The 27,445-nt window shown below is 29.3% G+C and overlaps 1 protein-coding gene across 1 annotated transcript in view; it reads right to left on the bottom strand.

The window, feature by feature from the left end:
* Positions 1-27,445, bottom strand: part of LOC114124739 (protein dead ringer homolog) — a 67,495-nt gene that overhangs the window by 8,268 nt on the left and 31,782 nt on the right. The window contains exons 4-6 of the mRNA XM_050203931.1: positions 22,201-22,273; positions 1,899-2,082; positions 407-999 (exon numbers count right to left, since the gene is read on the bottom strand). Coding sequence (XP_050059888.1) covers positions 407-999; positions 1,899-2,082; positions 22,201-22,273 — 850 coding nt within the window. The remainder of the gene's footprint in view (positions 1-406; positions 1,000-1,898; positions 2,083-22,200; positions 22,274-27,445) is intronic.

Here is a 27,445-nt window from a genome sequence, read left to right as displayed (position 1 = left end):
TCCCTTAGAAAAAAACCAAAAAATCGCGTTATCTAGACTCGACTGTATTTAATAACATCAATTATGATTTACCAACAGATTCAATTAAACAAAGTAATTGCACGAAGCAAAATAAACGATGTTAGAATATTGCCATACTCTATATTAATAAATAATAGGTCGAAATAAACAAAAAATATGAATATTTTTTAAACGATAAATGCTTTTCATATTATTATATATTATAAAAAAATTTAAATTAAAATATTCGAATTTAAAATTGTCATTAGAGCACATCGTTTTAAAGGGGATAATTCGGTAACTTTATATATTATAATATTATATTATAACATTGAATAGTATTCTACGAAACTTGTAGTTTTCTGCTTTAAATTAATAATTATAAGCAAACGCATACGATCGTTACCTCTCTGTTTGCTGCTGTCACCGGCGGCCGCTACCTGATGCGCTGCAGCGGCCATCATCGTGGCCGACTGGTACGGCGGCAATTGCAGCTGGTGGCCGTTGAACAACGGCGACGATTCGGCCGCTGCGGTCGGCGGCGGTGGCTGCAGTTGGGACAGCCGTTGCATCGGACTGCCTGGCCGCGGCGACGACGACGAGGACGACGGCTGCTGTCTGACCTGTTCCGTGGCGGCGCGGTGTCTGTTATTGTCTATTATTGCGGCGGCCAAGTGACGGAACCGATCGTCGGCGGCCAGCACGTTGGCGTAGTGCTGTTGCTGTTGCTGTTGCTGATGGTGCTGTTGCTGCTGCTGATGATGGTGCTGTTGTTGCTGGTGATTGTGGTGATGTTGGCCGTGCACCGCCGACGACAATTGCCCGTGGTGATGCAGGTGGCCTGCGATCGTGGTCGCCGGAAGCGCGGGCATGTAATCGGACATCAGAGACTTGTTCCGGCGGCCCTCGCGTCGATTTCCAGCTATGGCCATGTTCAGTTCGTCCACCGAACTGAACTGATTCATTTTCGATTCGTACGCGTACAGGTACTTGACATATCTGCAAACGGTGCGAAAAAAATATGTTATAAATATTACTAATTATTGGCGTGTGAGTGACAATCCTTTTCACGTGCACCGAGTTCGCCTGACATTTTATAATCAAAGGCAGTAAAACCCACTCGTGAACTACAGCGGATTGCATCGTTACGATAAATGAAACGTAATTTTTTTCTACAATATGTGATAATAGTTGTTATCCATATTATTACTTAAATAAATAATATGAAAATTACAAATAAATTAAACTATTAATAACTATAGTATGTATAAACTTGATAATAATCTACCTGATTTTTTAGAAAAAAACCTAAATAAAGAGCTCTACAGTAGATCAAAGGTCAATATACGTACATCGCACTCGTTCCTATGTCTATATAAAATGTGAATCGTGCAAATATCCACATGGGTTTGAAGAAACAAATAACAATATTTACGATATGGACATATGGTGTGTATTCCGCGTTTGTAATATAAGTATTTAGGTTTTAAAAATCTTAGTAAATACCTATATGTACCCCAAAGTGTACAAAAATGCAAATGGGTATTATAGCTATTATATCAATAAAATTATAACAATAGTAATAGATTATGGAAAAAATGTGTTTAAATAAAGGCTACTCTCTGATATATAATATGTTGTACTGCGTTGAATAGTACACGTTCCGCGGAATTGTATAGCGCTATTATATATAGTACTGACTACCTATGCTATAAATTCATATAATATATCTCATAAATAGTACAAAATAATAAGTATGCCGGGAAATTACCACTTGAAAAGCGATGCATTATAATTTTAAATATTGTAACCTTTATAAGCGTTCATAAAGATATAGTACATTGTCGTTTGCATTACATAGGATATAATATTATTATAATATATTTATGTATACATACTGTGTTCTCAACGTGAAAGCTGCACTAGTGATGGACGGCGGTAAGCCTAAGCCTCGAATAATTTCTTGCCACAATTTTTTAGTTATGACCGCCACAATTCCTCCTCTTTGTACGACTAACTTGTACAGCGTGTACAGGTCCAACACACGTTTAGCCATGATTGGTAATCGGCTTATCGGAGTCCCTGAAAATCATAGCGATACGTACAATTATTAAAGTCGAATAAGTTGTAAGTTCTACTCAAATGCAACAATATTATGTATAGTTCAGTAAAATTTATGTCTGGGAGCGTACGGTGAACGACGTTTTATCTTAGAACAGTTTAATAGTTTTATTAATTGTATTCTATTATAATCGAATATAGCGCAATTATATTATTATTCGGAAATAGGAAATATATAGGTAATATAAATTCGTATTGCAAGTTTGTCTTATAATAATTAGATAAGATATTATCTTAACTCGGTCAGTATAAATTATCTTTTTAATAACATATTATACAGAGAATGTCCAAAAAATACCTACTATAACGTTAATCCAACTATATTTTATAAGTAGATTATATAATGGATTTATATAGGTACCTACATAGTATAGGTGCCCATAGATACGCATATAAATACGATTGGTAATTATAGGGGTAACAATTTTGCCCCTTTTCACTGTTTATCTAGCAATGATTAACCAATAATTCCTACAATTCCCCTTTTATTTAACATTTCAATGAATGAATTTATTCATTCTTAAATTTTTGGAGTATTTAAGTACACTTAAAGACCTTCATTTTTACAAAAATTTAGATTATTATCTAGAGTGTAAATATATAAGATTAATCAATCAGCATATTATAACAAGGATTAAAGTATATAATATAACGAGTTAATTTCATCGATAAAATAATTGAATCCCTATAAACATACGAATAATTATAAAAAATAATGACAGCGTACCTATTATAAATAATATAATATTATGATGGAGATATAACAACGATAACTGCATAAAATCGAATATATACTGCAGCAGCTGCAGCTATATAATATAGTATATATTATGATATAAAATTATATTAATTTTTTTACGCTTGTTATAATATAGTTTATATCTATATATATATTTATAGAATATGACTATATAGCATCTATACCTATATTATTTTTAGAGGGGTTATACACATAATAATATACGAACAGGACCAATAATACATACATTATATAATACGTTCATATCGCATATAGGTATATATATTAACCACAGCAATGCCTATATGGCTATATATTTTATATGGCTCTGAGTTCACCGGCTTTTTTTTACGACTTATAATTATAAGGACTGCGGTGCGCTGCGTGCGTTGTTCTACGCTATATTATAATGCGAATGTATATAATACCTATAATATGTGCACTATATAATATACATATAATAACATAACATTTTATATAGTACGGTCGGATTGTCGGGATCGTTTATATAATGAAATTATAGAGCTCTCCGAGCGTGCATTCACTGCGCGTATCCCCAGTCGCAGTCGGTCGGTATTTGCGCGCCATCACGATATAGTACCCATATATATATATATATATATATATATATAATATATTAATATTGCTATTGCATTCATATATAGGTGTACAACATAAAATAGTATATGATATTTATAATATGTAGTATTTACATCACGCATATTTTTATGATGAATAGGCGTATTATATTTATAAAACTGTACCCAACTATTTGTAATAAAAAAACGAAAAGGGATAAAAATCGTACACAGGTTGACGTATTTATCGTGTTAAGCTTTATTTTTGATTTCAGGAAGAACGTTACCTAAGATTATGATGAACCACGGTGGTTCAACCACTTCTTTTATTGAATGTTCTGCTCGATTTTTAACATGGAATTTTGGAGTTTTATCATAAATAAAAGGAGTATATTTAAAAAATGTCTAATGTCTATATAACAGCTGCAAAGTACATAAATACAACCAAAATATTTTAATAATTATAATATCACGGATAGAAAATGCTAATAAATAATATATTTTTTTGAATATTTTATGCCTCTGTGGTGATTGATTTTTGACATGGGTAACATACCTAAAAAAGCGGTTATAGATTTGCCAAAAACTCTAAAAATTCCCATTTCTCCGTAATTTATTTTTGTTTTTTTTTTTTTTTTTAATAATTTGAAACGTATTGAAAATTAATAAATAAAAAAAAAGGTTTTAGAAATAAAATAAAACACATATTAATTGTAAAACCAATGAATTCGTCGGGTCGAAGTACATTAAATAAGTATAGGTACACCTACTATCGCAGCAACTGCACATAACAGAATACGTAAAAATATATACAATAACGTTTAACAGGCACAATAATAATTATAACAACGTATAATATGCTTGAAAAATCGAAATTTTACATTGTCACCGCGATCAGATGGGCCGGAAATGATCTTCGTAGAAAAACAACAATTCAAATGAATATTTTCAATACGCTCTCAAATACCAACAGCAGTCTTTCGATTTCTCCGAATATACAGAATTTTACGATTCTGTGTAACTCCATAATATATTTACAGGTACAGTTTTAATTTCAATTTTCTCGGAATTGAGGGAAAACACATAAAATAATATTATCTACCTATATATATATAATAATTTAAATATGACAGTATAAATAGATAGTTAATTTATGTGATTTTTTTATTATGCGGCTAATACTTGAATTCAATATAATAGATTTTATTGTGTAATAATCATATAATAGAATGTATACCTACCCAATAATAATCGTTAATAAGTATTCATCAGAACAATATACCTATATAAAATACACAAACGAAAATTTACGAGTATAACATAAATAATATGTATGATATTATACATTTATACCGTTTCGTTATTAACAAATCGTGTTTGTATTGATTCGATTATAGAAAAAATTTGCATAATATAATATTATAATAACTCATAATCTTAATATTATTATGTTATAATCTCTGAGGCTTACCTATAGGCCATTAGCGAATCTGAAAGTTAAGCAATAAGATAAGGGGTGATTTTAATCGTATAAATATAAACCAATTCTATTGAGTCTAACCTAAATAAATCTCTATACTATTATATTATTATTAATTTTGCATATAGTTTTTTTATATTTATATACGTATAGTATTATTATATACTATTAAACATATATATTATAAGTACACACAACGAATCCGTCAATTATATATAACATATTATCTATATGTATAATATGTATTTAAGTATATTATTACGTTTAAATATTTTAATCCAGTATGTATACTTAAATAAATTATCCGAACGCATATATTATAAGATATAATTCTCTCCATTGGACCGTTCCCATTGGTCCGTCGTTTGATCGAATTAAAACACGCCCGTTTTATATATTATCTACCTTACCTCATCTCCGACCGCCAAGCCGCTGTGAAGGAGAATACTGCGACGACGTGCCGCGATATTAACAACGATAATATAATAAAATATACCCAACAATAATATATTTAATAACATGATAATAGGATATTTATGTAAATACGTATAGATATAGGTAATACATTTAATTTTTATATCCGTATAGCGATTATAATAAATATGCATATCCATCAAATATATGGGTGCCCTGTAAGTACCTACATCAATGAGATTGCAATTTTGGCAGGAAGTGCTGCTACAAACTGAATTTGCAGCCACGCATTATAATTGTTTAGGATCCAAAAAATGATTGTAAAATCAAAAATTTAAGTTTTTTTAACTGTTATAATTCTCTTATTATTGTTATAATCCCTTGACAATGAAATTATAAATAATACTTTAATAACAATATCTATATTATATTTTGACGTATTTACTATAATATTGTTCTTTATTTTATACACATGCATTTGAACATATTATTAGGTACATATTTTATAAGCACTAATTTTATAAAACCTTTTGGTATAATATTATTGCGTTAATGCAGCATATTATCTAGAAGGTGGTACAACTTATGGCGCGTTTTCATAGATGTAAGAACGTCTTTAATCCATCCTGATAAATATTAAAATTTTAAAAAATATATTAATTAAAGGAATACATTGATTGAAAATGAATGTAAAAAAAAATACCCGTAAAGAATATTTTTTTCTTCAACTCGACACAGACAATTTCTCTAAATAACCCTTTACGTCCTACTATTTAAAATCTTCATACCATATTATTTTAGCCTATAGGTATCTACTTTATAGTTATATATATACATATGCACTATGCCGTATGTATATAAACAGTAAACACGTGTCAACGCGCGCGGTGTCTTGTCTTGGGCTTGTCATTATTTTATTAACAGCGGTCGTAGTCGGCAACGCTCCACGTGGCGACAATACTCCTGTATAGGTTACAGGTATTTACAAACAATTTACATACACTAGGTACACCTCGAGTAATAAGATTATTATGTTTTGTTAAAATGATGAACATCAATATAATATAATAGATTTCAAATAATCTCAGTTTATTTAAAAACATTGTCCGCAGTATTTAAAGTATATGTTTAAAAATGTAAAAAAATATGAATTCGAATGAATGAATAGAATTTTAAATGGGAAAATTTGAATGAGAATGTTACATATTATGATAACCTAACCGTATACTATATTTCATCATATTTATCGACATTAGGACAGTACAAATATATAATATAGAACAGTGAAGTTATATTATATTTCCACTGTCAACATATTATGTTAATTTGTCCAGCGCATTTTGAAATGGTCACGCGGGCACATGTATAATAAAACAATTAAAACAATCAATAAGAAAAGCAACGATTGTTTCGGATATACCATACCTACGGTCATTACGGTACGTATTGTTGTGTCACCTTAAATTGACCGCCGTAACCTGCAGCTAATTGTATACATTGCGCGTTTTTGCTGCTGCAGTACCGCGCGGAGACTTCATCAGAGTCATAAATCGGGTTACACGTATTAAAATAAATATTAATGATAATAATAATATATAATGCGATATTTACGTTATTTCAATAGTAATTATTGAACTGAATCGGCGTTAGGACCTACCATATATCTATAGCTTAATAATTTTTGTACGTTATATTATGATTGTATTCCATATAGTTCCACGCGGCAATACACCTACATATAGGACCAAGGACCGGGATCGAAGACGATCATATATAATACGTGCGGACGTGCATCGGTCTTGGCCTACAAGTCATTGCGGTCGCGTCGTTTAATTATTATTAAAATTTAGTAAAAACACGATCGCCCGGCATTCCCGTTACCGCCCGCTCCGCACAAGACAAATATTTACCCGTACCTCTCTATATATTATTTATATATATTATTATACGTACGCTATATTATAATATTCGTCTATGTGGACGCCCCGGCCGATGGGTGTGGTGCACATGCAGGACGACGGTGACGGAAGGTGACTCGATGTTTGCCCGCTTGCACACACACACACACACACACATAATATTCTTTAATATATACATTATACACTGCAGGTATATGCATCGCGGTCGTGGTATTATTACACGTAGTATTATTATTATTATATTATGTGTAAACACGCCGTATAGGCATACACACCCCGATTTTTTTATTTATCGGAATGGCTTTTAGCGGCGAAATGTCCAATCAAAAGGACCGAGGGAGCAAATAATATCTCACCAGCGACGAGTATTATTATAGGTATATATTATAGGTACTTATATATACGCGTTTTATAATACACTCGCAGACACACTGTCGAGGTAAACAACGGGATATAAGTCCAACTATATATATTAATATATTGTGTACCCATATAGTACCGGTGTCTCGTGACGTTATACCTAATAATATAATGAATGCACAGATATTCAATACGCGACACACACATAGTCGTCGTCGTCGTTATGACGTATTAAATCATTTCCAAGACCATGTGTATAGTTTGTGTATAGGTACCCCGATGACAACGCGCGCGGCGTGATGTTGTTTACTCGGTCGTCTGCGATCCTTTTGATATACCACACATTTATATTACAATATATATATATATATTATAAGCAATGACATATGTATACATTCACACAACATTAAACGTAATATTTACGAGTTAGATATCTATATAGGTATATAAATTCATATCTCGACTAATGATGATATGATTAGTTGATATTATGTATAGATATTGTACAAGCGCGTTGGTTATATTAGGTACACCTAACCTATACTATATATATATATTTTTTATTATTCTTATCGGTATCACAATGTTATTATAAACGCTCTCCCCTCGCCCGCTAAGCAAATAAATTGAAAGAGATTCGATATTATTTTTTCCATATATACACTTGCGTATGTTTAACGCTTTATTTACGTATACCTGTACCTATAATAATATACATATTATATTGTTATACAATTATTATTCAAACGTAAATAATAATAAACTCACACCAAAAACGAAATCCATTTTCAAGGCTAAATAAATAATAATCGACTACATTAAGATAATAATATAATAACACGATACTATATACCTACATAGTCTTTATCTTTAGGTATATATACCTATGTATAACTTTTTACCTCATATCGGATCTGGGATCGTGTGTACGTTGATCATCACAATATTTGTTGCAGGTTTCTATCTTAAACGCTTTATTGACGTATATTAATGCATCATGTTTCTTATCGAATATCGTATAAACATCCAAGTCATGAAATTTGATATATTAATTATATTAACATACCTACCTATAATATAACTAGCTATACAGTAGAAAATATTCATACAATAAATTCTTTTTTCTTAATAAAAACATGTCCTTGTCTAAATCCCTATACAAACAGTCCTTAAAGAGACAGATAATCTTAAAATGTTTATGATTAATTATTTTTTAACTATATTATATAGGTATAGGTACTATTATTACTCATCGTATAAATAAGATTTTATTATAATTGTGAGGATTAGCGAATAAAAAATAAAATAAATAATTTATACGAATAACTGATACGGTATTAAAATATTGCAGAAATATAATGTTTAAAATTTAAAGACATTCATATTTTTGCTAGGTATCGTAATAATATTATTGAATGATATATTATGCGTCGTGTTTATAAACCACTAGGCAAAAATCATTACCAAAAACCTTGGGGCCGTCTGGGTTTTGGCATCCACAAACACCACCGGGCTCGATGCAGCAGTGCAGTACAAAAAATGTGTTGGCCACGTGTTCTGTCGCACGAGACGGATACATTTGATTTTAATACGCATTATCATTAGTCTGGTTCCGAGTCGACGATTACAGTGTAAGCGCGGCTAACTCCATTAGCGATTTTCAAGGAGCCATATACAAAACAAAAACCGAATTTTAAACACAACTATATATTTCGTCGCTTGGTAGCATAATACTGTCTGTAACACTTCCGCATGAGCAGCCTGTAATTTAATAAATTACTTGATAAAATCGTATACCTATACTTTGTACTGATACACTATTAGGTAGGTATATGTGCTTGTTATATTTTTGATGACGTCAAATTTAAATGGCTTATGGACGAATAATTGGGCATAGTAAACAAGTCATGAATTACCGTGAAATACATAATGTATCTACATAACATGATTATGAGGCGAGAAACTTGCGGAAATCTTATAATTATAATATGACGCGTGTGCGTGCTTAACGATTTTGAATTTTTTGTATTTAAATAAAACGATGTTTAAAGATGCTCACTGTATCGATATGGGTAGGTAATATAGGTACCTTAGGTGTACCATAAAATAGTACCTAATAATTTCGTTGTTTTGAATACTATAAAGTATCTAATGCAAAAAATTGTAAAACTACTAACCTACCTACCCATGTTTAATTTTAAAACAATTATTTTTAAAGTGCGTTTTCAGCAGTAGGCCATGATCATGAACTTTTACCATTCTTGTTTGCGTTGGGAATGATTCGAATGACTGTATAATCAATGGGCACAATTATTCGATCACATTTGCGATCTGATGAAATCATCATTCACCGTATACATAATATCAACTTTATATTTATATTATAAAATATTGTTACTACCTGTGTGTGTGTTTTGTGTCATTGCAAGAATAAATTATTTAAAACGGTATAATATATAATGCCTGCAGAGTGTCTTTGAATTATAATTTTTTTACATCAATTTTGTTTCTATTATATTCGATAAATAAGCCATTAACAATATTTCGGAACAGTGACGGCTGGTATTATGATTTTTCAATTTAAAATAGATGGCGATATGAAATATATATATAATGTACCAGTACCAATGTGTTAACTATTTTTCACTTCTCATATTCCAATATACGATTCGAATGTAATTTTAATAATATCGCATTCGACATTATAATTATTATTATTTTAATACATTAAAATTTAAAAACTCAATTCCTTGTGTATTTTATCACAATAAATTATAATCGTATTAAATGTAATTCTGTGTTTAATATTAAACACGGCAACGTTGACGCAGGTATCATATCGCATCATAAAGGAACCCTGGAGAGATCGTAATTGCCCGCATATCGAGAAAGATAAAAGGTTTTTGATTTATTGGCTAAACCGTGTTTTTATTATACCCGTGCGCATAATATTATTATATTATAATGTATAAAAACGGATCGTTCTCGATTTTATTATTATTATGTTTTTAATCAAATCGAAAATATTTTATACCGACGTGGGACTCGGACTCGGACTCTCTCTAACTGTAATATTATTACGTTTGGTGGTGTGCACATACACGTTTCTGTACGCGTCCTGTTCTGTCTCGCTCTCTTATTATTTTTTTTTTTTTCATTTTTTATTCACCACGCGTATATCGACCGTACCGAATCACCAACAGCTTATAGGTACCTATATCATACGAGTGTAGTCGTGTACCTACTATACCATAAAGACCGAGAAAATACTTATAACAATTATAATATTTTAATCGCTGTACGATAAATACTGAAGCAGTTGGCACACGTTTATACCTATGTAATAATATATACATTATACCTACATAATATTTTATATAAACCTATACCTACATAAATAGGTACGAGGCGCAAACACACATAAAGATATTACTATAATATGAGTACGTCATTGAAACAGAAATAATAATGCAGGGATGATTATTTATTATTATTTGAAGGTTTTGAAGTTAATTGCTATTTTATTATTAATATAGTGTAAGTTTTCAAACAAATTATCATAAATACACGTTATTTGGAAATTATAATCATAATATTAGTATGAAATTGTATAGATAATAATTTTAATATTATGTTTTTAGTCGTACAATTTAGAGATACCTAGCTTACCTATAGGTATACACATTTTATTTTATTACCTATCATTCGTTTTGACTGGAATATCGTACCTACCCCAAATTATATACATATGCCTATTACATTTAGTAGAATCATCTGTGTTTTTATGATCTGAAACCAATTATTTTGTTGATTGCACGTTTTATATCTCAAGTTGAAAAATTTGAACAATTGTGCAAAAAATATAATAATAATAGTAAAAAAATAACTTAATGCCCAGTTAAAAATCTGAACCGTCAGTCGTCGTAGTGGTGTAGCGCGGACGAATAATTTTATGACTTAGGAAATATCGTTTGCCGCGCTGCACTATATAGCAGCTGTATTACATGTTGAGAGGGCCACCGTGCACGCAGAGAGCCTCTCCGGTGATTTAAACGACATGTTTCTGATAATCGTATAATCTAAAAATATTATTAATCTACAACATTTAATAGCAAACATAAAAAAATGAGTCTGACCGGGGGAGAGAGAGTGTAAGCCGCCGACAAGCTATTAAAAACAGTTTTATTGCCGGGGTTAAATAATATACATATATATGAGAAACACAAATTGTAATACAAGTATTATTAACGCCCGGCCATTGTGGTTTACTGCTGGGCGAAAAAAAAAAATTCGGTATTTACTCTCGAATATTGCGGATACGATATTTTATGTTCTGCGAACGAGTTGTGTATGAGGTCTTTTGTCGGCGAATTTTCGAATATTGCGATGCGATACGGAGGACAGAAAAATGCAATACACATATAATACACACTCGAGAGGTTTGTTTTGTTTTGCGTAAAAAATAATTTATTTGATATTACGTTCTCACTTTATAATACTTATACATAGGTACATCGAGCGCAATTTTTTGCACAGGGGTGTTGTAGTTGTACCTGACACGCATGCTCTACAGGATATTAAAAAAAATATAATATAAGTATTTTCCACACGACCATACTGGTCGTCCATCCAATAACGATTTTTTAACCAACATCAAAACTTTGAACGGAATGCGCGCTTTTGTCCATAAATCAATGTCAACGCCTAAAAATACATCATTGACAACGGTTTATAATATCCAATGCGGTTTTATGTGGGTTGATTGACCGACATATTATTACAAACATCCTACATCGTTCGATATATTATATATACTTTACATAAACTATATAATAGTATTAACGACATAAAACTGTATAAAAGTAATATTTTATAAAAAGTATTTTTAAGATTGTTGCTATTTAATTTTCACGCATTTTATGTTATTATGTACATAAAACTTCTCATTATAAATACGTTTCAGAAAAAATGAATTTTATTGATTCGAACTTAAATAGTTAAATATATTTATGTGTAATTCCATTTCATAAAAACACAGAAATGAAAAAGAATCGAAAATAAACCTAACCTCAAATACACGCAGTAGTAGTTTAGCAAACGTAGTAGTTTTATATCGGCTGCTCATATTTTCATCGTATTATTCAATATAATTTCAATTTCAATTTATACAAATATAGTGAAATAAGTAATTTAAAATGGGAATGTTATGAAATTGACGTACGACTATAAAATTTATATTTGTACGCGATACATATTTTATTTAGGAGTTGCATTTTTTATATGCGGAAATGATAATTGTAAATTTTGATTGAAATGAAATAATGATTTGTCATTTTGAATTTCATGATTTAAACACCTTAGTTAATAAACCATAAACAATACATTTATGGTATAACAATATTTCGGTTTTATTTTATCGTAATTCGCAATTACCCCCATTTTACCTTATACTGTGGACAAGATATTACGTATCTTGTACACTATTTATGTACAATATATATATTATGTACTTTAACATACTATAAAACGTCAATCATTATATTATTATCGCAGAACGCAGGTCAACATGTTTCTTCACAACATAAAAAACATGATAATATATCAAAATAAATACGAATGAGACCGACGGGCTACATTGTGCGTTATTCTGCAAACGTAGCCATTGCATTTTGTCCTGGGTATTCGTATAGTTATAATATTATATTGTTTTCATAATAATAATCTCGGGACTCGGCTTTAATAATTATTTCACAAGTGCTGCATTCGCAAAGAACAACGAAAACCGCCCAACATGCCAACCGCTAAACCACGCTACATAACCATATATCGCCGACGACTGCAACGTCATAATAATAATATAATAATAACAACAGTAAATAGTAATAAAATACAAAATACATGCGCCAATTCTATCATTAATTTATTTACAATACGGACACGTTTTATTATTTAGCTCTTAAAAAGTAAAATGTATACCCATACATCTTTTTTTCTACGTACCTATATAACACCTTTGTTATCATTGTTTGTTGGAATTTTTTTATTGCTTTTGTACATGACTTTTTGATTTTGGAATATAATAATAATCGAAATACTCACGTTTTTCCGAAGAGAATAAATTATATAGTGAATTATATTCATAAATTATGTTTTGAATATTATGTACCTACTATATAACTGAATTTTGTGCCCAATAGTGTATAATAATATATTATTGTGTAATATAAGGTTAGGTTAGATTATCATATAGTGACAAAAGTTATGCATATATAGTATATGTATACATTATTATACCTATTATGTTCGGGGTAACGTTCCGATGAACAAGATGTATTATGATGTATGTACAAAACTAAGTCCAAAATCGTATTATAATTTGCACATATCATTATGAAACATATTCTGTATTTAAGATTCATGTTATTCTAAAGCGGTCACTGCTAAATCCCTTTTTCCACGATGATTTATAGATGAAGTGCTGCTATATAATATTGTCCAAGTGTATTATGCGCAATACCGTATTGTCAATCCACCACGATGGTGTACAATATAAAATATGTAGGTACTGTGTGTTTTATAACATAATGTGACCGCATGGTTTAGAGATTTCAACATTGGGATACAACAGTGCCGAAATACAATAGGAAAAAATGATGAATAGCAACAAATACTAAAAATAATTTTTGACCACAATGAATCGATGAAAATGTTTTTAAATATCAAAACCTCATTCGTCACAATTATAATCTTATCTTATAGGTACGTGTATTAAAATAAAAAAAAGATATTGAAGGAATAATAATAGCAATAAGAAAGTAGGTGTATACTCCTATATTATATATTTACATTTGATTATTAAAAATATATTTAACATAACAAACCATTATAATTTATTTGACTTAAATCTTTACAAATGCGATAAATGACTATACCCATTTTTTTTAACTATTAAAACTATTGGATTAAAAATTTAATATTAAAACCCATTAAGTTAAATTAAATTTTAATTTGCATTAAGTTATCTACAATATATACTTTTGTTTTTTAATCGACTGATCATCGACTGAACGACGATGGTTAATTGATGTTAAAATCATATAGTATTTTGCAACAAAAAATTACCAAATGCAAAATAAACAATATAGGTAGTTTAATTTTATTTGTAAAATAGATATTTTAATTTTGAGAAAATATAAGTAAATTCATGATAATTATTGTTTTGTTTGGCCTACTTAGTATATATTTGAAAGTATTCAGTTGGTAATTGGTATATGCATATAATTGTTATACGAGGTATAAAGTATTAGATATATTTTGGTATTTCATATATATAGGTACACATATGTATGTACTTATAGGTACTCACTATTTTGGGCTATTATATTATATCCATATGAACACTAATTGTTATTATGCCTAAGCCCTAAATTTTCATTTTTAAATACGAGCTTTTCTGTACTTTAAATAATTTATTTTGTAATGATCGATGTACCTATACTTACATACATATTGTTTTTTAATAAATAATGTAGTAAAAAATAAAAAAATAAAATATGTTATTCGATTAAAAATAATTAAACATTAAATATATAACATTATTATGTATTTGAATTTATATAAACAAAACTGATTTTTACTATTATGTAAAGCACTTGTAATCTAAAACAATTTCAAAAAATACCTGCCAATTTCCTTACTTTTCATAACTCATACCTTCATGTCTGCATAATAAACGCATTATAACCGGTCGCCAATCGACACATAATAGTGGTGTCATAATAAGTGTTTGTGGCTTGGTCTTGGACGAAGAAAAAAACTAAATTTACGACTTACATTACGAATGTGAGCCCGTGCCCCAGTGCTTACAATATAAACACAGCTATCAAAATTATTCTATTATTTGTATTTTTAAGTATATTATTAAATGATTGTATAGGTACTTAGTCACTGTCAAAATATTCCGTCAAAAATCGATGAACAATAAGACTGAAAAAAAAATCAGCTTAGACAATATTAGAATAATTATTGTATCTTTTGATTTGAGTATCGAAGAATCGTGAAAGAGTTATTTTATTCATACGTGCATTTTACGCGCATCTATATTTTATTTTTATTTATTCGGTTAGACTAGGTAGTGAGGTCACATACGCACTCGCGTACGCACAACGTACGAGCGCGCGCACATCATACGTACACACACATTGGATATAATACAGGTTGGATGCCAAATGCGGAGGATTGATGACGACGTCAGGGTAGACGAGAGTGATCGAATGATCCGAAATCACGACCCTGCTGATTGATGGGAATAATATCCAAGAGCGGCGATAATTATTTTTGGAAAATAAAAAATTCTACTATTGTAATTAATTATTCGAAATGTAATGCGCCGCTAGCCTCCGGCCGCAATCGGATCACACTAAAGACTAACAATAATTCAAGCCACGACCGCTCAGACATAGGGTGTACTCAAAGTGTTTGAATAATGTTATATATATATGTACGTGAATCGTATAAGCGTGTTTAGGTGTATAATAAATTTTGTTTTGCTCTTATTATCGAAAGGTTTATCGTGTTACCTACTTATTCCTTTTCCCTTACAGTCGTACAATAATATTGTGTCATAACGAGACATATTGAGATATTATTATTTTACATTTTTAATGAGGAATTTCCCCTCCCACCATTCATATACATATTATCGTGCAGCAATATTTATATTATATATACACTTTACTACAGCCGTGTTCCGCGACAAAACATATACAAGAAAATATCACGCCGACACGCCACGCCACCATATACTACGCAGGCACTTTATTATGAATATAATAGTTACTAGTATTGTAATAACTATATATATATAATAACGACTTATTAGTTCTGCTTAATTTTAGTGCGGTTACAGTGTATACTTTCAATCACTAAACACCTAGTTGCGAAATAATAACGTATAATCTAATGTATAGGCATCTAAAACTTTACAAAATATACGTACAATATGTATATATATTGTATAGTGAACATCGATAGATATAACAGCATGACATCTTGAAAAAATAAGGTATTTGATCGTTTAATTTCAAAATAATAATTATTATTGATTAATATATTTTTGACTTGTATAATAAAAGTTTCAATGTTGATTTATTCTTTAAAATAACATATATGACGATGATTAGGAGATAGGTACCTAGCCAATACAATTATAACTCACAATAACAACATTTACGATAATTATTACTAATAAAGTATTATAGGTACATACTTACATAGGAATAAATAAATATATATATACATAATATCAAACTGTACAGAAACGTCATAAGGGAACACCCTGTACACTCGACGAGAAAAAAATCGAAAAACATCAACGCTATAGATGAATTATACAGCCGAAGGCCGATTCACAAGTATTAAACGTTATTCATACAGATATATAATATTTTTATAATCGCGGTGTCTTTTGATATTGACTGGAAAACGCAATAAAAAATCGACCGTGATGGAGAAATATTATTAATATAAACGGCATCACTGTATATTCATACACACACGGTACACACACACACACACACACACCACACACACACACACACACTCAGGCTAGAACAGCGTACCTATATATATAATAAAAAATAATATTACTAAATATTACTGATGATGTAATTACGAAGGTGGATGCCCATATCGGATTTAACAATGTATGCGTATGGACGGTTGTTCCTTATCGTGGGGGATATAATATAATATATACGCGTAAGAACTTAAGAGAAAAGAAAAAAAAAAATAAACCTTTAAAAATAATAATAACGTCCATTTGCATTTGGAAATTAAAAATTATACATAATTATTTAGTTATGGTTCTGAATAATATTATGTAGGTAGGTATGTATAATAATATAATATATTATGTATTATTATAATGGTGAAGACCCAGTTAATATGCCCATCAATATATATTATAATATTGTATGGCGACGATCGATTTGGAACGAGAAATGAGGATATATATTATATATTATTAGAAAATGTTGTACACAATACAGACGGTATGTGTAACCATTATTATTGCAGCTACTGCGCCATCGCCGCTGCCGTTTTGGGACGACCACTGTTTGAACTAATTACAATAATCGCTTATGACTTTCCTACTTGACGTATTTATTATTATTATTATTATTAAGAGGCATGCTGTACTTATTATTATAATCGATTTCCATACAGACAATGGACACTCAGCATCAGTAAGTACTTGTACGCGCCTATAAATATTATAAGACTGTATTTATTGACGGCGATCATTAGGTATTATACACTATTGTAATAATATGTCACTAAATGCTTTGACTCCGAATATGGTTATACGTTTGTACGACTGTACGTACCTAACCAACTACCTATAAATTAATAGGTGTGTCAAACTAACGAGTCAAAAATAAAATATTACTTTTGTAAATATACGCAGTTCAAAATCATGACGAATTTATCAAATAATCAAGAATCGAATTTGTTATATTGATTTGTTTTCTATTCAAATCTAATAAATTTCTAGCTATATTAATTAACAAAATAAGAAAATGTAGGTATTATCATTGGCGCAAATAGACATCTGAAGTAGGGGGTGCTTAAGCTAATACCGTATTATACAATTATAAATTATAAAATTGATTAGTAATATAAGAATACCTCATGTTTCACTGATATACAGGCACGTTCGAATTTTAAAGAATTTACATTAAAATAAGTACCTACGGTAGTTAGATATTAAATTATCTACTTAAAAGTCACATTTTCAAAAACACAATAATACATTATAGGGTATACATAGTATGTAGGTAGTTAGAAAATATATAATAATCACATACGTGGATTATTTGCTAACGGAATAAATATGTGCAAATGAATGACCACAGTATGGTCTTTGTTATCATAAAACAATAAAGTTTGTACATGATATGAAGTATGTACAACTAATTACACGCATAATAAACATTGTTATCAGTTATCACTTATCAGCGTTCACATTCAAGTTAATAGTCGTCCAATGCATAATATTATCAAGTCTCAATAAATTTTACCGACCACCGTGGAGCGAGCAATTTATTATTATTATTATTATTATAACCAAAGAACGATTGCAACTGAATATTGATTATTATTACTATTTTCAATGGTTATGTATTAGGTATAAGTGTAAAATAAAAACTTGAATATTAGTTTCAACGTGCTGTACATTGTTGTGGTTTAAAAGCAATAAAATTGTACACTATAGTTCATAAAAAATCTGATAAATATTAGTCATTGTTTAACTATATATCCAACTACCATTTCACATTTAAACCAAACATAAAATATATCTCTTTTCTTAGAAATAATTACAATGTGTTAATATTTTTATCATTATTTTTAACATAATATAATATTAAATGATAATTTATATGTACACACACATATTATATTATTGTATTATATATTTATACATCCGTCAAAAAGTACTAATAGTAAATTATTACTTATAAGGTATAATAAACTATTTAAGGTGGGTATCTTTTTTCAAGGTAAATTCAAAACTTAAAAATGTTTTATTTATAGAACGTAATACACACGTATAATACTTAAGCGTCAATTAATTACTAATATCTAACTTAAATGAGATTATAAGACAAATCATAGATGTTATATTTTTATTAAACTGGTTAGATTTGGTCTCCACGAGCGAATATACCCCTCATAATTTTGTTTTATCATATTGAAGAAATTATTATACTTGTAGACCCTTATTCAAAACCGAATGTCAGATTTACGATTAAAATAACTTAATATTTTAAATTATATTGTTTCCATATAAATATAATGATGCTACATAGCAGGTGTTTCGTAGATAAGGCTACAAAAATAATGATATTATTTTTAAATAAAAAATTACCATTTTGCATTTACGTATAGTTGAAATACATATACATTTTGTTTAGAAAATAACAGAACAGGTGAATAGTGTAAATTAATTTATTGTATTTGTGCTAATTACCCATTAACAATTGCCGTTTATTATTACACACCTATGAGATTGTTGCCGGCATTGTGTAGCGACACACATATTTTTTTAAATGAAAATCATTGTACGTATTATAATTTTTTTCTTCGGAATATTGCTTTCCCTATCATAAAACTAACATATTACTATTAATATTGTAATGAACTGAAAATTAATATTTACATATGTATAGTTTACCAAATTGCAAAACATCATTAGACGGCATTTGTCGTTATTAGAGAATTCGGGTTTTTTTTCCCCATCGCACGGTGATCGGAATAATAAATTAACGAGTGTGCACGTTTATATTCGGTAATTATGATTTTTTTTAATAATTATTGTTATACGGACAAGCCAATGCTTTCGCGTACATGATGTATAAAAATATTTACATTACGGGTAGGTTTAGGCCGTGTAGTACAGTTTAGGACACCGCAAGCGGTATTCAATTGCACGAGGTATACTATTATTGTCAACCTTCGACAATTGTATTTAATTCTGTTATTCAATAGGTACGAACAAAAAAATAAATGTAAAAAATGTACATCCTCAAGCCTGTCACAATCCTATAATTCGATATTAAACAATTCAAAACCAACTAATGCAATCTAATTTATTAACTATTATACTTATACGTATTACGTACCTATATAAATTATTTTTGAAAAATATATTTAAAGATGCTATTATCATGATGACAATATTATATAAATATCAGGGCAAAACGTATCATCGGTGTATTCTATTTTATTTTATTTACCATGCAAGGATCAAAATGGTAGGTACCTACCTGATATTGTACTAGGTTGGATTATAAACAAACACAAAATAAACGTGAAATGAATTTTCAATAATTAAAAATAATTTTTAATGTGTTACACATTAAACATTTTCATCTTTTTATAAATAAACATTAATGACTATGTATTGACTAATGTATTACTAAATGTTGTTATTAATTAGTTGTGTCTAGTGTCGTTATTGATTAAAAAAAAATAAGATCTACTATCTATACCTGTTGATAATATTTACTATATTATATAATATACAGCATAATATAGAGTATATATTATTATAGTTATTATTAATTAGGTGCAGTATATAACTACCTATTTAGTTTAGCTTATTATAGTTGTATTTTATGATGTTTAACTAAAATGAAATATGTTACTACAAAAATTAAATTGTTGACAAGATTATAAATATTATAGGTATACTTAATTCTTGTCTACATCGTAAAATTTACAATTAATTTGAAATTAAGTAATGTGGCATGAGAATTTGATCTTTATACTGGTATACGCCCTCTAATATAAAGTTAACAGATTAAAATATGTATTTCACAGTAACAATTTTTAGCTTCGACTTCTGACCTGAGTTTGAAATAAGACCGTCAATTTTAAAGGCATTGTTATAATGGTAAAAAGAAGATCGAACGTAAGATGTAAAAAAAGGCAATAACACGGCCTCGATTATTATTACAGACTTGTCAGAAATTGGTATTGTGTTGAATATTTTATATTAGGTTGGCTACGCACCGACCTTATACAGAGACCAAGTCCATTATTATTAAATGAAATAATAAAAATATAACCGATACTTTTTTATAGGCAAATAAAACAAAAAACGAAAAATATATATAATACACACATGAGACGTGTTTTATTTGGAACAGACGTAGAGGCAATGTATAACCGGGCGGCCGTAAATCTGTACGTTTTGGTCGATTTTTTTTAATATCTGATTTTAAACGTCACGTTTACGATTTCGGCAGGACTCTTGAAAATTCGCTTTACAAAGAATCAAGGGATATAAAATATGCTCGTGTTTGTAGATTTGAATTTACACAACTTGTTTCTGCACGTGAAGTGCGCACATCCATTTTTATACAAGGCCAAGAATTGAATATTATAATGTTATAACATATATAATATTTTGTTATGTTGTTCGTATTACTATTGGTACTTCATAATAATATTATGTAAACAGTGTATAATATTCTTAAAAGGATATTTCCGCAAATGCTTTATGTTTAATTATAAAACTATATTTTTAATAATAATATAATATCCATCATGCGATCAAAGGCCGTATACAAATTATATATATTACGAAGTAAACGATACTCGGTTAATGTTAATGTAAATTAAATAAAATATTAAAATTTTCATTTGTTAATGGTCAAGAATGTCGAAGTTTTATAGCTATATTTTACATGCTATAAATCATTATACTCGCTCGTGTTTAGATCATTTGGAAATATATTTTAATTTTAATAATACATATCAGTTTTTATGGAAACTACGTGGACTATACCTTTTGTATTTTTATTTTTTCATTAAAGAACATTATGCGAATGGAATTTTTATTTATATTTTTTGCGATAATATTATAGACTACACTTATAGCATCGTAAAAATATCCATTATATTTCATTTGAGTTATTATTATTATTATTATTTATAACATTGTACGCAAATAAGTAGTGACATTACCGATGCTAATCCAAAAACAAAATAATAATAATAATAAACACTTATAATTTCACATACCTTGTTCCTGCATGTAACTGAACAGTGAATCGAGAAAACTACGTCTGTCCGTTTCGTTGCCTGCAGTATATAGCTGAAAAATATAAAGGTAAAAATCAATATCGTGAATACGGCTTTACATTTTTAACACATATAGGTATACATTTTTTTACGGGTGCTATATGAACAAAAAATTGATGTTGTAAAATTATTTTTGTATTTTTAAAGTTTGTACATTTTGGATTTTATTAGCTTTACATAATATATAGATTATATGTAAAAGAAAAAATGAAATTACTAGTACAGTAGTACGGCAGAGACCTGTGGCACATATACTAAGTATATAGAGTAAGTGTTTGAAAGTGTAATGAAATCAAGAGTTGGTATACCATATTATCATAAAATAATAAAGTATATGTAATATTATATTTGTACTCTAAAATGTTTTGATATCATGATGTGTGATATGCAGATTGAACCGTAACGAAATGTTGTGACACAACAAAATCAAACCTTATTAAATATTATGTAGTTTTTTAGGCTAAATATGAGAGTATTTATATAATATGTATATACATGATATCATTAATCAATTATGAGTATAATATTACATTTATATCCAATAAAAATATTTGTAACTATATATTAACGAATAATTAAATATGTGCATTATTGTTTGTAAAAATAAAGCATGTAATTGTAAAAAAAATGTTTGAACACCATATTTTACCAAGAATCATTGGGACAATTTTTAAGTATACATACTGCACGTAAAGGTAAAAAATATGTTTTACTCGTTCATCCAACAAATATTATTAAAAACGCAATATTATATGGGCGAGTTTTTTTTTTTTTTCATTGCCTAGGTGACACCTTAATAACACGTTTACTTAGAACTTGGATAATTGTTCCCACGGCAATTAAATGTTCAGTATTCATCCGCTTGTAAATACCGATGGAGTGTACATAGTTTCTATTTTTCTATACAGATAAAATATATGATGGAATTCGTTTTCGGTCCGTATCGAAACACTCCACTCTACACACATTATATGTACATATATCTCCGTGAACGAACCGCGCTAAACGAAATTAATGGTTTCCGTGTCATTGTTAAATTAATAATTATAATAATAATAATAAAAATTTTATAATAATAAAATAAAAAAAAAAAAAAAAATACGAGACGTAGGATTTTTACTCTACGAACACGAACGCGGTCCGATCAGTGGTCCTGCGGAGTTCAAGGGGTCTAATGCGCGTCTAATTAATTGGCTTTTCATGGCGTGGTAGTAAAAATAATATTAATTACCGGCCGTTTATCGTATCTGCAGCTATTCGCCTCTTCTATTGTTATTATTTATATTGTGATTATTGTTTAATGGCAGTGATCCCACTGTGATCGAGACCTAATCTCCCGAGCATTACATATTCGGGTAGACGACGGCGGTGCGCTGTATGGTACAGGTATGGGAAGGACGGGGTGTGGTGGTAATTCACCACGACGATGGGAGGGTGTGGAGGGGGCACTCGAGCATTGTTTATTGGTATATTGTTATTATACATACACGTTTATTATTATTATTTAATTTAGTTTCTCGTTTTTACTATCACAATGTGTATAATATATATATATATATTATATAGCCTATCGTAACCTATTAGCTTGCGCGATAATGTTTGATTCCTGTATAGACGCGATTCTCGGCCCACGCGTGCACGACCGCCGCGCAGTCACGAACCACTGCAGCAGCAATCGGATGTAATTCAATAATAATAATATTATTATTATACGATACGGAGTCGGGCGTTCGAATAATAATTTTATAATCCTGCCGCAATAGACGCGATCGTTCATCATTTACCCGAGTTCCCGAAACACTGGCCCGTGGCTGTTTTTTGACATTCAACGAATACCGATTTACATATAACATATATATATATATATATACATATCTACGCAGTAACACATGTATTAAAATAATATCAAGTACATTATATTTATAACATTGCAGTGCTATCGTCATACGGATAAAACGTATATTTATTTCGTGAAATACTCGAAACGGACGCTCCTAAATAAATCGATTAATGCACAAGTGCCGCCAGGATTAAAAATTCATTAAAATTATAGTATACATAATACTGTATGCAAAATATACATACTATTGATGTGCAAACAACGACAGAAAAAAATACACCGATGAATGTTAAGAGATACATCATCATGAGATGAAATAGATACGTAAATGGCACGTAATCACCGGTATATAGTGAGAAAAAAATATCGTTACGCCCACTGTGTATTTTTTAAATCAACTCAAAGCGCAAGTGTTGAGATTTTAAACGGATTCTACTTTGTTTAAAATAATAAATATGTTTTATAATATAGGTGTTAAAAATTGAATAAGCAAGGACATGAGATAATGTGATAAATATTTTAAATCTGAGATTAATAAATTCAAAATTGTCTGCTGTGCTGTTTGAATACCTAACAAAAAGTCTTAAAACACATAAACAATATAATATTATGTTTGTTTTTTTAAATGTTTTGATAAAAAGAGAAATAATTATGAGAATTTATATTTGAAAAACTAGAAAACCATTGTATTTAACTTCTTTGGACAAACTAAAACAAAATTGTACAACTTTAATACTTTTTGTATACATATATAATTATTTTTGTGTTGTCTCATTGTGTACTAAACAGAAATGATTGATAAGTCTACTGTGATGTACCTAATTAATAAAATATATATTTGTAATTTCTTTAAGTTGATTAAATCGATACAACAACATAATATTATAATAAGACCGTATCGTAAAGACTATCTTATTATATCAGTTATCTATCACTTATCGTTAAATTGAAGATTGTGAGGACGAATCCGTCGAGTCTCAGCCACTGTCACTCTTTAGAAAAAAAAATGTAAGTATTGTCAACACATCGTATAGGTGTCAACATTTGGTTAACCACACACATATGCGAGCGCAGTTTTTGTATTCATTGAGTTGCATAAACACCCGGTGGACAGGGTCTTAAGAGATGATGGTCTCGTGAACACGAATAAAAGAACTCGTCGCATAGGTGTAGATTATTGCGTGTATAACATGTTTTAGGCCCCTTGCTGAGCCTTATTCCGATAATCATTGAACGTATTTAAAAAAATTTATTATTATATAAAAATAACAACAATACGTCACAGGAGGGAAAACGGCGAAAAACGTCTCATTAGAGAGGATTGCAGCATTATTATCATATATCGTCCTTTGTTGTTTCTATTATAATATTTAGTAATAAAGATACGCATGAACTGTCTGTTTTCTATAATTTCGGTTTTACTGTCAAAAACTGTTCTACCGTCAAAAAGAAGTATGTTACATAAGCCAGTAATATGTTTTAATACCAAATAAAATATAGATGAGCCTTTCCAATTGTATTTGGAGTAATTTTTCAAATAACTTTTAACTTAGGTTTAAGTAGACATATTATTGCTAGTAGCAAGCGTTACATACATTACATCAGTCCTTACATTTATTGTATTAAATATAGTTATATATATATATATATAGGTATAATATAAAATAGTGCTATCATTTTTATAAGATACGAAATAATATTATACATCCATATATATATGTAGAAAAGGAAAAAACAATTTTAGAAATAAAATATAAAATAGTTATATTATTGAATAACACTAAGCTAAAAATGTAATTATTCGATTCATTAAAATTGAATTAACAAGAAGTAAGAAATATGCGGATACAATTAGTTATTATGTATGTTTATACGGACCTATATGTGTACAGTAATCATGTTTAAATAGTATTTAAAATCAAATTATAAGATCTTAATTTCTGTATCACATTTAAAATTATGGTATTAAGTTAAAATATGTATCTAAGTAAATTGTTTAAGTTAGATTGAACTGCAAAAATTTAACTACTATAAATTATATGAGTATTGATTTAAATTCAAATGTCCATCCCACTACATTTGAAAAAAAAATAAGTACTTATATTAGTTTCTAAATTAATTCTTTTATGATGTACGTGAACTGCGAACACCGGTGTTTATTACGATGTCACCGGTCAAAATTTCCCACAGAAAAACAATTATAAACAACTTAATACACACGCATGCCCTTTAAAACCGAGACAGCAATGGGGTGGAAGAAAAATCGTTTGACCACCCTATATAATTCGACGACCAATTAAACTTAGTATATAATATTATATACTGTAATGTAATAGCTTTTAGCCACGGCAATTTATTTGCTCCAAAAATCGTATATTGCCATAATAATACATCACTGCTAAGATAATAATAATTTAGTATAGGTACAAATCAAAATCATCATCTATAAAAATGTAATGGAGACTCAAAATAATTTCCAAATATCATTGATCAATAAATAAATTAAATTTAGGACGATATAAAATAATAAATTACACGTATCTAATTTTTTCATATAAATTATAAAATAAAATACGATCATATAAAAATAAATTTACCTAGACTAATGTATGAAGTATTTATGTATTATAAGTTTATGACTAATGAGTAATGATCATACCGTATTCGTTGTACAAAACAATTTACAGTTTAATTATTTTTATCCATGCTAACCACCATACATCCGGTAGGTATGTCTTTTGAAATAACGTCCATAAAGGATATTAGTATTAAAAATTTAATTTTCCAATTCTATCTTCTTACAAATAGCCTATACATACACCCCAGATGATTTTCAACAAGCTCTCGAGCGTTCTAAACAATTGTTTCCACACGTTTTGAATGTATATCGTTTATACAATATAATATTTATATTCACATATAATGACTTCATTATTTTGGTTTATTTGTATGATTGAAAATATTTAAAACGTACAAGATATAACAAAATAGTTGCTATAGAATTATAGCTGGATATAATAACAAAAATAATGTCTACGTAATAAAGGTTTTTTACAAGCTATAATGGCCAACGTGCAATGCCAAATATAAGGTACAATGGTACATTAACTGGCATTTTCCCCATTTCACACCTTTTCACGTCGCGTTTTCTCACTCTCGTCTCTATACCGCTTCACCGATATCTAAGTAGGTAGGTGTATTTATACCTATTCGGTGCCTGCCTATTCGAAAGACGTGAACGAACGATCGGTCCGGCATATGCGGTCTACGTATATATGTCGGTGTTGTCGACAACGATGACGACGACGACGGTAACGTCTGTATCACGGGCGTAGGTTTTGTGGC

The sequence above is a fragment of the Aphis gossypii genome, chromosome 3 (genome assembly GCF_020184175.1).
Source record: "Aphis gossypii isolate Hap1 chromosome 3, ASM2018417v2, whole genome shotgun sequence".
Classification (NCBI taxonomy): domain Eukaryota; kingdom Metazoa; phylum Arthropoda; class Insecta; order Hemiptera; family Aphididae; genus Aphis; species Aphis gossypii.
Note: the sequence above shows the minus strand (reverse complement) of the source record. Positions and strands in the feature narration are given on the sequence as shown.